General features: G+C 43.1%; 1 protein-coding gene across 2 annotated transcripts in view; it reads right to left on the bottom strand.

Annotated features, from left to right (window-relative positions):
- The window catches only part of St8sia2 (ST8 alpha-N-acetyl-neuraminide alpha-2,8-sialyltransferase 2), a 69,998-nt gene that overhangs the window by 30,035 nt on the left and 21,750 nt on the right, over nucleotides 1-18,213 (bottom strand). Inside the window, exons 2-3 of one of the 2 annotated variants that reach the window (XM_027408149.2) lie at nucleotides 5,723-5,785; nucleotides 1,331-1,459 (exon numbers count right to left, since the gene is read on the bottom strand). In XM_027408149.2, the coding sequence (XP_027263950.1) occupies nucleotides 1,331-1,459; nucleotides 5,723-5,785 (192 nt within the window). The remainder of the gene's footprint in view (nucleotides 1-1,330; nucleotides 1,460-5,722; nucleotides 5,786-18,213) is intronic. The other variant, XM_027408150.2, reaches the window with a different exon arrangement.

The raw sequence follows: 18,213 nt of genomic DNA, 5'->3' as shown, positions 1-18,213 counted from the left end.
GGTTGCTGTTGTGCAGCAGTCTTGTCTGCTCCATGGTGCCCCAGAGGAAAGAGCATGGCTGCTAGGACAGTGCAATGAAGGTCTCACTTAGGTGGAGGTGCTGAGGGGGCCTGGTAGCAGCTCCTCCAGGCGGCCTCTCAGTCACAGGGCTCCCAATGCCAATGCTTCTTAGTCTCACACCCTTTTTGTTTCCCCATGAAGCATCTAGAGCTATGGGGTAGAACCACTAGAGGGGCAACACCTTGCTTTGTGCTATATTATATGTGGGTCTTCTCACTTCCTTCACCATACAGATGGCCTGGGGAATTAAGTCTTTCCTTACCTGGTCCTGGCTGCCTCATTCCCATCCCCCATTCCATATCTTCTGTCCAATACTGTTTCAGCCTTGGTCACAAATACCGTTCAGACCATGTGCATGCAGGATGCAGCATGGCACACTGGATAAACTCCCACTTGTCCTTCAAAACATCTTATTATATTGTTTCCTGGTAGCACTCTTGGACTCCTTAGAAAATGAATGACTCCCTTCAGCACAATCTCTTTAGCTCCACCTATTTGCAAGACAGTACCATCTGGTGTGAGCATCCTGTGTTGTCCTGTCTTTGCTTGTTTTTGTATTTTTCTGCCTATTATGTCTATTTATGCCAGTAGCCTGGGCCACAGCTCAATGTCTGGAAATGAACATCTTGATGTGTTAGTCATGACCGCATCTTGAGGCCAAAGTCCCAAGTACCAAAGTTCTAACTTCCCTCCATGTCTACCACCCAAGGATGACCCAAGGATGTCTCAGGATACCAAGGCCAGAACAAAAACTTTTCTCTGACTTAGATGTTCTCTTGGTAGTTGACAAGATGTCTGGCCAGTTCTTTGTCTCTCAGCTATAGTTCTGCATTTTCATGCCGGTGGCGGTAGGGAGACAGCCTTTCATTCTATATGTGCCTTGGGAGGTGGCAGACAAGGTGAAGGACTGTCACAGAATGGGGACATAAGTACCAGGTAAAGGTAAACAAGAGAAAACTCTTTATGCCAGAGAAAGAAACTTGTGACCTGTACTGCCCAGAAGCAGAGTTCCTGACTTAGATCCAAGGACCCTAGGGGGTTGGTCACACATGCCACCTCCCCTTGCCCAAATGGCTGCATATCTACTTGGGCTGGGTTTGCCCCAGGTTTTGATTTTTAATTGATCATTTAATAGATGAAATCTGCTTCCTTGGGAGGAAAACATTTATTTCTATCCTGACTTCTTTAGATGATAGAGAGTAGCTGTTTGGTGGCTCATGGTAAAGAAAGCCAGGCCTGCCTCTCGTGTCCTATAGGTAATGACCAATACCTGATCCTCAGAGAGAGCGTCTGGTTGTGTCTCCATCTGGATGAAGCTGGCTGGATGCTGTGCTTAATGCTTTCATGACTTCTGTCAACAACAGCTGGCAGTGAAGAGCCATTTATTACAACTTCAGCTCTGGACAGGGGAGAAAAAATGTGAAGGTAGACAGGATCTGTGAGTCTGCCCATGACAAGTCTAATAGTTTTGTTTTTGCACTGGCTTGAATGTAAACTTCACAAGAGCAAAATTGCCATTATTATCTGAGAAGGGAAGTCTATTTATCTTCTGGAATACACATACTCTCTCCCTCAGGAATAGCCTGCAGACAGACACTGGTTCTTAGAAGCAGGAAGTGGGGCCCTACAACTGCTCTTCCCTCCTCCCATTTCTGAGCTTCCAGGGTAACAGGCAGTTTCTGCCAGGACAGTCCAGTTTTCCTTCTCAGCTACAGAGAATAGTCCACAAGGGTACAGTGCAATCTATCACATGATGGGCCACAAACTTAAAGTGATAGCTAAACCCCACATGGGACAATGTACTTATAGCCTGTGGCTTCACCCTCCTCCCCTCAATTCCTATCACTGTCTTCTTTTTAAAACTTTTTCAAATTCTCTCTCTCTCTCTCTCTCTCTCTCTCTCTCTCTCTCTCTCTCTCTCTGTCTGTGTGTGTGTGTGTGTGTGTGTGTGTGTGTGTGTGTGTGTGGGTCAGAAAAAAACTGGCAAGAGTCCATTCTCCTTCCATGTGGGTTCTGGAGATTGAACTCAGATTGTCAGTCTCTGTGGAGTATCCCATTGATCACTGTGCCATCTCAATGGCTCTCCGTCCTCCCCTGTTTTTGCTCATAGAAAAAATATCCACCCATGATTGAGTTATTAGTCTTGTATTTAGCTGTCTTACCAGACTTTAAGTGTGGGATTTTCCTCACTCATGTCTCCATTTCATAACAGGTGTGCAATAAATAACCACTTGTTGAATTTGACATTGAAATTGGTCCTGAGAAGCCTGGCGTGGAGGAAGGTGCTGTCTGGTTTTGTATTCCCCAGGCAGATCACTATGCCAGATATAAACCATCTTCCTGTCCAACTCAGGGACAGCAGGCATGGGAGGACTTTTGAACTCAGATACTTGAAATCTATGCTAGTAGGTTTCTAAGAATCCAGGCTACCCTGATAGCTTTGAAGGCAGCCTAGAAGTCAGCCTGCCTCCTGCCAACGCACACAGATACAAGTGGGTCACATCCCAAGTTCCTTTTGTCTAGCTGGTAGCACATTCTCCCGGGTAGAATGGTAAGTGGGTTTGTAATGCTGAAATCTAGAGCTTTTGAGTTCAAACCAAACACCTCTGTTCTCTACATTTATCTTGGAACAGCCAAGTTCAGAAAGATGAAACCCTGTCAGCAAAGCCTGAACTCAATACTCTGTTTTGTTTTATGCAGGCAGAGAAGAAATTCTATTTAGGGGTTTTACCCTGTATGGGACTCTTGCCCTGTCTGTTCACCTCCACCTGTCCATTTTCCTTACTCCTCTGGCTCTCAGCACTTGTCTTGCAGCTTTGCAGAGGACAGACCAGGTTACTATGCAGAGGATAGACTATGAAAGGGTTCAGAGGTGGCTAGTGTACTTTATCTAGCACTTGAGCTTAAGGGATCTTCTGGGAGAAAATATGAAAGCCCAAACTTCTGAATTTTTATGGTTTCATGGAAGGAAGCAGAATATATCATAGAACTATTTCACAAACTGGGCATCTGTGGGCAAATCACCTTACCCCTCCAAGCCACAGTCTAGATATTTACAGAAAGAAGGGATCTAAGAGCAACACTCCAGGCTCTGAGGTTCTAGAGTTCTTAAAGGGTCGTTGTGTTTCCTACTACCACCCAAGGTTCCAGGAAGGCTGATATGGCTGCATCCCCTCTGGTACTGTTGTATGTGTGTATGTGGGGTGGGTGGAGCAGGGGGTTAGGCCAAAGGAGGATGCCAGGCATCTTCCTCAATTATTCTCATCTTAATTTTTGAGACAACATCTTTCACTGAACCTGGAGTTCCCCAGTTCATCTGGACTATCTAGCCAGTCATCCCAGAGACCTGTCTCTGTCTTCCAAGGCCTAGGGTTCCAGTTACCTCTGTAATTTGCTTTAATTTTGTTGTTGTTGAATGTGGGTTCTTCAGATTGAACACATCACCTCATGCTTGTACAGGGAACATGTTCCCTACTGAGCTATCTTCCCAGCCCTGGTACTTACTGCCTACTTATGTGTGACTAGAGGCAAGGACAGTAAAATCAGGACCATGAGTATAGCTGTCACATCCCCAAACCTCCAATATTCACAACAACTTACATTAGTAGGGGTGAGTGATGGAATTATTTTACTGTTTGGAATAGGATATGGTCTTCCTAAAAGCATGGTGGATGGCATCTTGTAGTTTTAGGTGGATTTGGTCCCTGATGATGCTCCCCAGAAACTGGGCATTTTGCATGGCATCAGCCACACTCAGGAAGAAAACATCTGCAGAGCTATGGACTCATGGAGGCTTGTAGTGGGGACCTGTTCAGAAATCTCTAGGCGGGGACTCTAGGCTTCTCTTGGGCACAAGGAGGTAAAAGAAGTGAGGAATGCAGGCACTGATAATGGTAATGTGTCATTCTGACCTTAGTTCCTAGCTATCAGGGAGATCTTGCATAAATATCCTTAGTGCTGAACTTCAACCCTGGCTCTGTGACTATCTGGCTAGGAGGCATGGGAAGGTCCCTTCAGGCTTCTGGCCTGTGCCTTCATGTCTACACAATAAAGGGGACAGCCTCTGTTTACATGTTTCATGTGTTCTGTGCTATGCAAACCCAGATGGACTGCTGAGGGAGATTAGTTCTCTTCTGTAAATGTGCCCTTCAGGTCCCAGGACCCTTCTCTCATCTCCCAAACACTACCGGTACATTTTTTGATTGAGTTGCTTTACCTTTCAACTCTTGAACTTCACCCTCAGCCACCAATCTCTGATGCTATCAATACATCCAGTGACAGCAGCAAGCATCCACTGAATATCTTGATCATCTCAGAAGCTAGGCTATGTAATGCCTTATAGTCAGTAGTTCAATGTTGCCCTTGCTTTATCACTGTAATAGAATGGGTTACTGAGACCCAGAAGGTGAATGTACTTTCCTGAAGCCCTACCTAGAACTCTCAGGGTTGAATCCAGGGCTGCCTGGTTTCCAAGACTCTGCTCAGTTCTCAGACTCAATCTGGCTGTGCCTCCTCAAGTTACCATGGAGACCTGGGCCTTGGGGGTAGGGTCACTTTTCTCTAAAAGGGGGGCATCTTTCCATAGTAGAACAGAGGGAAGTACAGGACATGTGACTTTCTTTATTTCTGTTGTATTTGCATTTTAGCCAAAAGATAAACTTCTTTTGAAGTGCCATATGGCTGAGGCCACTAGATCTGTAGAAACGATGGTGTCAAGGATAGAGGGGACAGTTTCTCAAGCCAATATGCAAGGTCAAAATCAGATATACTTTACAGGTTGGGTATGATCAAAAGACCTAAAAAATATAAAAAACGGACAAGTAAATAGCCAAGCTAAAGGTGGTGGCTTGTGGGTATTGTGGACCTCTTATTTCCAACAATATCAAAACAGGACATTGAGGAGGAAAAACAAGAACTTCAATTTGAACAGTATCCTTGGTTCATGTCAAGGGTCTTAGTACTTGTCTCCCTGCTCCTTAAGCTTGGGCTTTGAGACAGAGGTCCGAGCCTTGGTGCACTCATCATTTAGTGGAGAATAGAGAATAAGAAGCATGAGGTCTCTTCAGTGCATCTGGGTTTGTTGCCTTGCAAGCATTTGCACAATTCCCTGCACCAACGTCTCCACTAGCTGAGGACTGTCCCAAAGGCTTCCAGCCACACAATGTAAGAGTGCTCTTTTAGAATTTAGAGTGCACATCCAATAATTAGAGTTAACATTATTAGTTGACTTCCTACGTATTTTAAGATGTCTCAGCAAAGTTCTTGAATGCTTTATCCCCATCTCAACCTCCCAGACCAGCCATCAACTACAATGAAATTGGATTAAAGTCCTGGCTTGCTTCAGGGGCTCCACTGCTCAGCAAAAATGCAGGTTACAAGAAAGTTGGTGGTAGTTCAAGCTCTACAAAGTGTGTGGGCTCTTTTCCAGAAGGTAACTTTTACCCACCTGTGTTTTCTCTGCAGCCTCTCTAGCCTCATGGACCATTTCATGTGATCTCCCACTGACAGCTCCCCTCAAAAGTGATTAAGGAAATGCAAAACCAAAGAGAAATGAAACAGATCTATTTGCTAAGTAAGAAGAGCACCACCCAGCAAAGAGGAGAGGCAGATTAATAGCTGCCTTACAGCAAAAACAAATGAACACAAAATCTAATTTACAAACCTATTAGATTTGCTATGTAAGCTGTTCACAGCTGATCTGATTGTACCTCTGCCTCCAGAATTCCTGCAAGACAAAGGAAATGCATTATTTATCAACGCAGCTCTTCCTTGCAAAGCCCCTTTCGATCACCAGGAGACCCCAGAGCTCACCTGGGGGACCAAAGGAAGTTGACAACTTCTGACTCTGGATTTTCCATAATGGAAAATTCTTGGTCTTGGCACAGCCATGTCTTGGTCTTAGGCACAGCCCAGGAATTTTATGTGAATTTGGGTCTTTCAGATCCTCCCATCTCCCAGTTGAACTTCAAGTTGAGACACCCATTTTAGATTGCTAATAGACTGCTTTGGGAAGTCTCTTGGCTAATCCACATGATGATACGATTCAGGACAATATGGCATTTGCATCAGCATAACTCAGCATCACTTACTCTTATCTCTTTCTTTAATTCATGGGTAGTGAGATGTTGTTTATCACAGTCACCCTGAACTGAAGTCACCAGAAATTCAACAGAGGCAGCAAGATGAACTCAGCAGTGCCCCTAAGCAAATGTGGTAACAGTTTACATTTTAGTGGCAGGATGCATATCATTAATAGTGTTACTGTGGAGGATGGAGGGGACAGGAGCCCGGTGGGATCCTTTGTCCTGGAGAACAGGCTCTTGAAAAGCTCAAGACTTTAGTCCATTTCCTATTCAGTTGCCAGATTCCATTGTTTGACCACACAGCATCATCATCCTACTTTGCTGGCGTATTCACTGGGGAAAACACCAGTGTGTGCCCGTGGCTCCCCACTTTGTGCCTGTGCTGTAGAAAAGTCATACATGAGACTAAATATTTTTTATTCATTAAAAGCTTTCCCCTTGATTTATAGGCTACATTATTAAGAAGGTATTTTGAATTTTACTTGTATTTTAAAGTTCTACTGAGCCCTTCAGAGAAAGGGTTAGCATACAGCAAAGAAACAGTTATCCCTGGGGAAGCTATGTATTTGGAGAAACTGTGTCCTTAAATGAGAATTCTTTGGGAAGAAGTAATGGCAAAGCAGCACACTGGATTTATATAGATATCATTGTATGTGCATCTGTATGTATATGTGTACATACATACATATATACAGACATACAATGTACAAATGTATTTTTCTGATCTGTTGAAATGCAGTTTTCAGTGTTACTTACTAACAGCCTCCTATTCCATAGCCAGATAATTGGAGGTGGCATGAGGGCCTTGAAGAGTTCCCCACCAAGTTTTACCCCTACAAGCCTAGTTCTTTATGACACAGAGTAATATCGTACTTATTCTCATTTAATGTCTAGCATTTAATTAATTCGGTTTTATAGTCTTTCCATTTTCCTTGGAAGGCAGAGCTCTTGACCTTCTGCTTGGCATTATGGTAACATCTCACAGGTTGCAGTTCTGATCCACAGTCCGGTTGACCCCAAGGGCTTCATTTCCTGTGGTGTCACCACCTATCACTGTCCATTTACATCCCTCACTCAGAACCCGGTCATCAAAGCAGCTCTTCTCATAGGGAGGGAAGAGCTGTTGGACCAGATAGTAAGTCAAACATTGTATTTAAAAATGCAGTAATAGTTCAAGACTAACAAAAGGTTAATGAAACAAAGAGACTGTCTAGAAATACTGCATGTAAAAGAATTGATACGTGCTTCATAAAAGCATTATCAATGGGAAATTAAATAAATGGTTTCAAATGGTTGGCTAACAATCTTGGAAGAAATAACTTGAGCACCTTACTGTGGGCAGCAAAATGAACTCCAGATGGGTTTAACTGGTTTTCTTCGTTTGCATCCTGCTGCTCGGATAAAACAGAGATCCAAAGCGACTAAGGTGGGAAAAGGGATTTATTTCTTCTTATAGCTCTCAAATAAGTCAAGGCAAGTTGAGGCAGGAACTGAAGCAGAGGCTGTGGAGGAATTCTGTCTTCTGGCTTGCTCTCTGTGGCTTACTCAGCCTGCTTTCTTATGTAACCCAGGACCACCTACCTGCCCAGGGATAGCACTATGCATAACAAACTGGGCTCTCCCATCAACCATTAATCAAGAAATGTATCACAACCTTGTCCACAGGTCAATCTGACAGAGGGTATTCTCAATTGGCATTCCCTCTTCCTGGTGACTCAAGTTTGTATGAAGCTGGCAAAACACTAAGCAGCATGCTCTAACATTCCCCAAACCAGTATTCTTAAATCTCTATAACCAATTTCCTTTACCACCTATGAATACTATCATTTATTTAAACTTTAAAATGGTCCTATCTTTAAAAATACACCTTTGTCCTAAACAAGACCTTCTGGGAAACGGAGGTGTGATGTCAGGGTCATGTAGTTATTTAAAAAACCCACAAAACCATCACAAGGAAAGTATTTATTGGAGGAATTCCTCAGATCATCCCATATCATCACAGGGAATAGCATCTCCCTCTGGAAAAGACCAGATAAAAGAGGAAAATACTTAGAAGGAAAAATCAAACATGAAGTTGGGAGGATGTGTGGGAGGTGGGATCCGCCAGGAGTCGGAGCGAGGAGCAGGGTGCTACTGGGCATGATCTGAAGACATTGCATTCATATACGAAAGTGCCAATGATAAATAAAAAGTTAAAGAAATGTAAGAAATGGGCTAAAGGAAGGCAGTGTATTCACGAAGTGTTTGGTGGGGGCCCCAGGAGTGTATGTGAATGGTAAGATGAGATAATAGATTCAGGAGAATGCTCTGTCTTCATCACCATCGAAAATGCTGCTTATTCAAAGGGCAAACCCAGCTCATGGGGGGCTTCCATCAAACTTACAAGGGCTCCAGGTGGAGGATGCTGCGTCTAATTTAACGTTTAAAAATTATTCGTTCAACAAATTTTTTTGAATGACATCATAGCTGGGTTGCTGGCAAAGCTGAATAATACAGTTCCTGCCCTCACAAAGTACAGTTTCAGGGATACCACAAGAATTTTACCTCTCTCTCTCTCTTACACACACACACACACACACACACACACACACACACACACACACACACATGCTCACACACAGAGGGTTACATCTGTGGGTTCAACCAATTTAGGATAAGAACATACTTTAAAAATTTTGTGTCAGCTGGGCAATGATGGCACACGCCTTAAAACCCAACACTGGGAGATCCAACAAATGGATCTCTGAGTTTGAGACCAGCCTTGTCTACAGATCAGTTCCAGGACATCCAGGACTGTTTCACAGAGAGACCCCATCTAGAAAAACAACAAATTTTTTTTTGTGTGTTTACTAAAGCTGAACAGACATTTTTCTTCTTAGTACCCAAACAGTGCACCATTGCACTTATATTAGAAATTATCAGTGATGGATCCAAAGTATATGGCAAATATTGTACCACTTTATATAAAGGATTCGAGCACTTGTGGAATTTGGTATCTGTGGGAGAGTCCTACAGTCAGTTACCCACAATTACTGAAGACTGCTGTGTCCATCATGTCCATTGTGATGCCTTGCTATGTGTATACATATGAAATGATTAAGATAATCCATATATCTGTTACTTCATATAGTTGTCTTTTTGTGATAAGAACCTAGAAGATCAATGTGATAGCAAATTTCAAGTATACATTACTGTTGTTGTTATAATTATTTGAGCAAGGTCTAGCCATGTTGCCCAGATGGACTTGGATTTGTGATCCTTCTGCATCAGCCTCCTGAATAGCTGGGACTGTAGGTGTGATGCATTGTGTTCGACTACATATGGTGTTAACTGTAGTTACTGTGCTACAAAATGGAGCTTCAAAATTGCCTAATTGATCGTTTTCCTTAGACCAAAATCTCCCTCCTCTGTCTGAAGCCCCTGATTAACAAGTTTAGAGGGATCAAATACTTTACCAATACCAGATGCCACCCTTTCTCCTTTTTTGCCTCAAGCTGGGTTGCAGAGAACATGGAATCCTGAAGACTTTGGCAATCAAATCCCTGTACTTTCCCCCTCAGCAATCCTTCCTTTATCTCAGGGATCCCTGTTGTTGACACTCCTGACATTCAGTCAGGACATTTCTTTGTTGGTGATGCAAGGATTGGGACAGCTATCTCTCTATTAGAGTATCCCTGATTATTTATTTTGAGACAGAGTCTTACTATGTAGCCCTGGCCGTCTGGGATGCATTATGTAGATCAGGCTGGCCTCAAACTCATGGAGATCTGCCTGTCTCTGCCTTAGGCTCTTCTGGGATTAAAGGCATTTGCCACCACACAGAAGCTGCACCTCTGAGTTCTGTCTACTGTGTTCTAACAGTAGAACTTTTCCTTATCTTCAAGTTGTGACAATCAAAAATGTCTCTAACTATTACCAGCATCACCTGGGATGTGGGGCAGGGACTCAATGGTATCTACAACCCATGTGTGACAATCGTTTCCAGTCTAGTGCCTCCCAGAACACTCAGTCAACCAGGTCATTCTCATCATGCTTCCATGCTAACCTTCAAGCCCAACGCCTGGGCCTCCCTCAGAACTACCCTGGATTTCCATTCTTAGCCACTCTTTCCTTCTCCGTAGACAGCAGCTGCTTCATTCTCAGCATGTTTTCCCATTCCATCATCTCACAGTCTGACCCCTCCTCTTACAGCTGAGAGACCAAGGTCTGAGTTTTCATTACAGTTTCATTTGCCTTGTCTTCTGAACCCACTGCAGTATGTGTCTCTTAAAGATGAATAGTAACTTTGTAGTTTATTTTCTATATTATGTGTTTTAACATTTGGGTCATGCTGTTTCTGTGATATCATCCCTCCTAGGGTTAACTAATCCTACAGATATTCAAGGCTTACATGGGCATGTACCATTCAAGTACCAGTTAGCCATGACATAGCCTACATGCCATCACCTCATTTTTGGAGGTCCCACTTTGTACAATAACCATAAGACGAGATAGGACAATACCAGGATCGTATTGTATACTCCACAGCCTACAGAAATTATTCAAGCTAGCCTTGCCCATTGCCTTCTTACAGAAGCTACACTAAAGGCTCTTGCCAATCTATTCCTCTCAGTCTGTCGGATGACCTGACCCAGTCTTTTATTGTGTGCCCACCACCGTGTGGCATGTGTACGTTCTCCCTGTGGGGACTATTAACATAACAAGCCAAATAAGATGAGGACTTGTCCTGTTCACTCCTGCAGCTCATACAGTGCCTTGCTCTGGAGCTTAGTGAACTGAGTTAAGACTTCAACGATGAGAGTCTCATCTCAGAATTCTGCACACTTGATCCAACACCTTTATTATACCCATTCAAGACACCGTGTTGTCATAATGCCTAGAGCAGGGCATCATGCACAGGGAGTCTGAAGGTATCTAGTTTTAGAAGGAAGCAGACAAACTGATGGGGGGGTTGTTTTTGTTTTACAATAATATTTTGCCTGAAATCTTATTAAAATAAACTAATACTTGCCTAGATAAGGGAGAGAACATGATTAGGTGAAAATTTTGCTAAAAGTAATTCACAAAGTGAACTATAAAACCACAGATGCTTAGACTACCCAAATCATCATTAACAACAGCAACAACTCCCAGAGAAAGCACTTGCATATCATAAAGCCTCTAAAACGAGGCCTAATATCAGCAATAACAAGTGCCTGTTTGATCTTTCAGTCATATTCTTAGCTAGAATGTTGGCAAAGTTTGGCCATTTGAAAGTTTTACAATTTAGGAAGTGTTTCCTGCAACAGCTGTGATGTTCTCCTCTATGAGAGTACACAGTAACTAAGACAAGAAAGAGAGATGGCATGTTAACAAAACACAACAAAACCACATGCAGTTGGATCTGTTTTGCTGAAAACAACTAGTAAACACACAAGAAGGATTTTCTGTTCAGCTTCTGCATCAGAACCAAATTATATAAAAATATTTATGTATTTCTTTTTGAGACAGGGTTTCACACAGTCTAGGCTAGCCTTGAACTCACTATGCAGCCTAGGTTATCTTGAACTCCTTATACACCCACTTCTGCCTCTTGAGTGCTGGGATTACAGGAGTGCTCCCACACACCGAGTTTCTGTAGTGCTAGCAACGCAACCCAGGGCTTCATGCATATTAGTAAATACTCTGCCCACTAAGTGACGGTTCCAGCATGCAATTTGTCCAGTTTCATGTTAACTGTTTTTTTTTTTTCAGCAGACAAGTCACAAATGTATACGTTAGAGAGGTACAGTGTGCTATTCTGATATGTGAACATCAGGCTCCTTATACTCCAGGTCATGCTCAGTGTCTGTCTGTGTTAGAATTTCCCACATTTGCAGTTTCTCACCAGAGAGTTGGGTTCAGAAAATGAACTTTCAGGTGATGACAGCTTTAATTAAGAGTCTGGACCCAACTTAAACAGTTGATTAATCTTGAGATTAGAAGATTAAACTGCAGATCGATTCATGAATTTGTAGATGCTTCACATTGTTGGGAGGCTACTGAATGCCTTTTTCCAATTCATATATAACCCACTGAGCTCCTACCTGCTGATCCCCAGGTGGACACTAATCTATGGTCCTATAGACATATGACAGGGGAAGAGGCAATGGAAGGGACAATTTGCAATTAGTCACAGGAGCAGACCTGGGTTTCCTACCGAGGGTCAAGCAAGGGTTTTGATTTAAAGATGCCCTTTCCTCTGTATACCTAAAACTTGCCATATTTGTCATTTTCAGCAAGAGCACAGGGATATTAAAGCACTGATGGTATTATCACCCTTTGCCATCATCCATTCCCAGAATATCTCACCCCAAAGAGAAACTATGTTCAATAAGCAATCTTCCTCACCATGCCCATAACTTTGATTTCATGGTCTGTGTTTAACACTTATGGATCTGCCTATTCTAGATATTTGAGGTGGATAGAATCACACAACATCTGGCTTCTTTGACTTTATGTTGTGTTTTCAAAGTTTATCCACCTACCAGTGTGCCATGGAGACCTGGCTTTGATGATGGAGTTCTGGGAGGCAGAGCATCACAAACATCCTCTTTGTAGGAGACAGCCCCATCCTCCATGTTGGTATCCAGAGATAAGTACCTATGGTTTGAATAGGAGCAGAGGTCCCACCTGGTGACCCACATGTGATCACTCAAGGACACAATTGCCCAGAATTGTTTTAATTAGTTACCAAAAATTAGCTACCTGTCACTGTCTTTTGAAAGGCTGGATATCCTTGTTCAGATGAACAAGGGACCCCAGACTGATTGATTCAGTACAGGTCCTGAACATAAAGTTAGCAACCATAATTACATTACTTACTCTGAGTGGGAGGTGGTTCATGCGTACTTGTCTGGAGTTTTTGTTGTTTGGTTTGGGATGGTGTCTTGGTTAGGATTTCTATTACTATGAAGAGACACCATAACCATGGCAACTCTTATAAAGGAAAACATTTAACTGAGGTGGTGGTTTACAGTGTCAGAAGCTTAGTCCATTATCATCATGGTTGGGATCATGGGGGCACACAGGCAGACATGGTGCTGTAGGAGCTGCTACATGTTGATATGAAGGCAACAGGAAGTAGACAGTCTCACTGGGTATGGTTTGAGCCTATATGAGACCTAAAGCCCGCCTCCATACTGACACATTTCCTCCAATGAGACCACATCTTCTCCAACAAGGTCACAACTCCTAATTGTGCCACTCACTTTGGGGGCAATTTTCTTTCAAACCACCATCGATGTTCACATCAATATAAATGCCTCCATCAGAATATGGCTTGCATTAGAGGACACTTTGCTCTAAGTATCCCATCCCAGGAATCCTGGTCCAAGGCATCTTTGGTTATCACTATTGGAGAATCCTTGATGAAGGACTTGCATCTGTCTGCAAGCTAGACTACAGTGATGTAACTGCCAGGATCATCAGGAGACAAGAAGTTCAAGGTCATCCTTCCCAAACTCTGAGATGTGCAAGTTCTCATGACCTTGCCCTTTACTGTTTTAAAAGTGGAACTAGGGAGATGGCTCAGTGGTTAAAGCTCTTGGCACACAGCCATAAGGATCTGAGTTCAGATCCCCACAACACACATAGAACCAGATGCAGTACTCTGTGTCCATAATCCCAATGTTCCTACTGAACAAGGCACTCTGTCTCAAACAAGATGGAAGTCAAGGACTAACACCTGAGATGGTACAGAAGTGGCCTGTTTCACACTGTAGTTGACTTTTCCAATCACAATCCAAGTCACCTCCAAGGTTTCGTATCCTCTAGGGTATGTGCCAGTGAAGTTTTCCTTTAAAGAGCCAGACAGTATTTTAGGCTTTATGAGCCAAGAGGAAAAATTAAAGATATGCATACTCTTCAGAAATAAGAGAGAAAAATTTCCACACATGTTTTATTGATGACATTAAAAATATAATAATTCAGTAGATTTTTTTTTTACTCAAAAGTTTCATCAGTCTGCTAATGAGAAGAATGTAGTCTTTTGGGGGTGGGCAGGATGGATAAGGTTTTGCTTAATTAAACATGACTGTTCCTGCCATTATTATGGATAGGAGGCCTCATTCTCCTATACTCCTTCCCTGCTCCTCTGAGATCCTTTACATTTCCTGTGAACTCATGTGTCACCTTAATCTTTCTTTTGGAACTCAGGCTCTGCCCTTACAGTAATGGGGAACTTTTCTGATGGGGAAACAGGCTAAGACAGCAAGCTCTGAAGTAAAATTCCAAATGTCTGGTTTCTTCATGAACTAGTCATTAGCTGTTTGATCTTAAAATTATCACTTGGCCTATCTAGAAACACACACACACACACACACACACACACACACACACACACACACACATATATATATATATATATATATATATATGTATGTTGAGTAATAGTATCTGGTTGGTATGATTGTTGAAAAGGTGGCATGACCTAATGCAAAGACCCGAAAAACACAGCACACTGCAAGCCATTCAACATGAATGTTGTTCTTTTTACTGCTTTCCACTCTCTACCTAAGGACCATGTGGTGGCTTGAGTAAGAATCGCCCAGTCTGGAGAGATGGTTCAGCCACTAAATGCTAGGCTCACAACCAAAAATATAAGATAAGAATGGCCCAACAGCCTTGTATATTTGAATACTTAGTCCTCAGGGAGTGGTACTACTTTAGAAGGATTAGGAAATTTGGCCTTGTTGGAGTAGGTGTGGCCTTGTTAAAAGAATTTGTTCTTTGAGGTTTCAAAAGCCCAAGCCAGGCCTACTGGCTTTTTCTTTTCCTACTGCCCAAGGATCCAGATGTGGAACTCTCATCTGTGTCTCCAGAGCTATGTCTGCCTATGTACCACCTCAATGGTAATAGACTAAACCTCTGAAACTGAAAGCAAGCCCCAATGAAATCCTTTCTTTTATAAGAGTTGCCTTGTTTATGGTGTCTCTTCACAGCAACAGAACAGTAACTAAGACAGAAATTGGTACCAGGAAGCTGGTCAGATTTGACCTGCTAGCTATAGAGTGTTGGTGACCCCTATTTTAGGATGCAGGATGCTCCTTATAGTCTAGGAGACATCACTGCCACATTTCTCCCTGAGGACTTCCTATGCCTCTATGTGGCATTCAAAGGTCTAACACAGGTCATAAACTCCAGCAAGGCCAGCTCATCACCAGTGTGAAACCATCCCAGTCACACTGGAATTGGTCAGTGGTCATTTCAGGATATAGAGTGACAGCATGAGACATGCCTCCTAACAGCTTGAATTTCACAGGAAGCACCACAATGTGTTCTTGGTTGCCCATGTGGATAGACAGTTTCTCTCATTATTGGTTCACAGTTTTACAATGGGTTCACCAGTATTTAAGACTCCCTTTCTATACAACAAACCTTATTCTTTTAGTGGAGTGCTTAAACCCCATAGATATGGAGGCTCCAGGGGACACAGAAAAGTTGGAGATGTGCGTAGGTGTCAGCCTTGACAATGTTGCTTCTGTAACAGTTGAGGTCTCTGGCACTGGGCTTCCAAGGGTGTGGTTGAAGCCAAAGGTTAACTCAGCTAATGAGGCTGGCTGTCTTCTGTGCCCTTGAGCTCTCCTCCTCCACTTCTCCGAACTTCCCTTGCTATCCTGTGTTCTATTTTAAATACTATCTTGATTTGATTTATACATTCACTTTGATTTCAGCCAACTTTTTTTTTTCTTGTCAATCAGTTTCCCTTGCTGTACAAAAAGGTACTAGCTCACTCTTGGCTTCCCCCTCTGCTTAGGTTCAGAAAACATCCCTGAGAACCTAGAGCTTTGATTAGGTTCCAGCCAATTTCCCTAGACTTCATATAAAAGTACTTATAGGCATCTGCACATCAAAATGCAAGTAAACAAGCCTCTTGGATGCCAGCATGTCACACCAGGCTTATTTCCTGTCCTTCCTCCTTCTTACCTCTAACCAGGGGGAGACAATACGATTTATCACTCAAGCCAGAATGCTTTCAGAGTGAATGGAGGCATGGACCTGAGAAGATGCATAAACTGGGGTTACCAATTCCTGTGGGAGTTGACCTCCAAACTGTTAAAGGAGACGGACTTTATACATAGCTATCTAAAATAATGCTGCATTCTAAAATCCCTACAGCTCAGAGACCCAGGTAACAAAGTTGTGCGCATCTATGTTAATAAATGAGCTGGAACTGGTGAAAAGCTAGTAGAAAAGGCTTATAGAAAACATTTACTTTTTACTTATGTGCATGTGTGTGCTAGTATGTACATGAACATATATGTGTTCACTCAGGCCAGAAGAGGACATTGGATCCCCAGGAACTAGAGTGACAGGCTATGAGTCCACCTACTGTGGATGCTGGGAACCAAACTCTGAGCCTCTATAAGAGCCAAAAGTGCTCTTAGCCAGTGGGCCATCTCTCAAACTCCAGTGACCTGTAAATGTAAGGTATTGTTTGACTATGAAGTGTCTTCTGTGGGTTTGTGTGTTCTATCATGTGGGCCCCAAATGGTCACACTGTTATGGAAGGTGTGGAACCTTTAGGAGGTGGAGCCTTATGGGAGGAAGTGGGTCACTGGGAGGAAGGCTTTGAGGTTGTTTTACAGTCTTCTTGTTGTTTGGTGACAGGGAAGGCAATGTGATCAGCTGCCTCTTGCTCCCAAGAATCCCCCACCATGAAGGTCTGTATCCCTCTAACTGTGAGCCAAAATGAACCCCACCTTCCTCAAGTTGCTTTTGTCGTATATTTAGTCATAGCAACAAGAGCAACCAACACAGTGTTCATGGCTACAAAACCTTTTCTGAGTCCATACATTCCTATTTCCTACAAGTCAGGGCCTTCCACCCTGCTGTCCTGTTCTAGCCCATTTGCAGCAACATGCTTTCTACACCCAGTTCCAGTGCCCCTACCATAGACCATGGTGAAACATAGGTCTAGGGTCCCTGCTCATGCCAGTATTTCCATAGGAAGCATACTTCCTACATATCCATTGTGTTCTAGGAGGGACTTGGGGGGGTGAAGAGATGAGACAAAACAGTTTCAGGTGTCCCTCTTCTCCAGAGAAGGCTCAGCTTCCTAGAGCAGGGCTTTGGAGGAAGGATGGAGAACTCAGATATATGCCCATGCTCTTCTACCTGCATCCATCAGACATGCTCCAGGTCTAGGGCTTTGTGTTAGCTGTTGGATGTTTGCTCCAGGGAGATCCCCATGGAACACTTCCCCTTTTCAGATCTTTGTGCAAATGTCATCTGTGTAGCAAGGCCTTTCCTGGCCATCATTTAAAATAGCATCCACTTTCCCTTGTACTCCCACTGTGGTTCTCCTCACTTTCCATCACTTCAAAGTTTTAACTACCACACTCACTTATTAAAGGTACCATCTTCCACTACACTGTTAGCTCCATGATGCCTGCCTTAATATTGCCACCCCCAGTGGTGTTGGACACATTGCCTTCAGGGTTCAATTAATATTCATTAACAGGAGAACTCAACCTCCCACCTTTCTCATGTTGCAAGACAGGAACCAGCTCTCTCCTTTCCCAAAGCCAGCACCTCTACCCATGTTCTGAATCAAATCCCTTCTGCCTTGAGGCTCTCTATCCACCCTGTCTTCTGTCTTCCACAAACTCAACAATTCCCACTAGCTTCATAATTTGATACATATCATAGAGCTGTTGTTAGTCAGGCTCAGTTCCACAAACCTCTCTTTACTTCACCATTGCCTCTCTATAATCCATGAGGGAGGAATGAATATTCATTTCTACAGAAGAGGGAGTGGAGGCACTTCCACTTCCTCTGATGCCAAAATGTGATCAGAGCCACACAGTAAGTGAGGACCTTGGGATTTGAACCCAGAAAACTGGCTGAAAAGCCCAGATCTGAACTACCATCCATGCTTCAGTCTCTCTCACACCCACCCACTATCATTATGTATGTTCACTTAATCTTGCTTTAATCTTAGAAAACCTTTAATTCCATACTCCCATCAGCTAGTTCTATATTTCTTCCCATCACTTTGCAAATGTTCTTAAAGTCTCATCTATATTAGCCTCCTATTCCTTTCCTCCTC

This window comes from Cricetulus griseus, chromosome 3 (genome assembly GCF_003668045.3).
Source record: "Cricetulus griseus strain 17A/GY chromosome 3, alternate assembly CriGri-PICRH-1.0, whole genome shotgun sequence".
NCBI lineage: Eukaryota > Metazoa > Chordata > Mammalia > Rodentia > Cricetidae > Cricetulus > Cricetulus griseus.
Note: the sequence above shows the minus strand (reverse complement) of the source record. Positions and strands in the feature narration are given on the sequence as shown.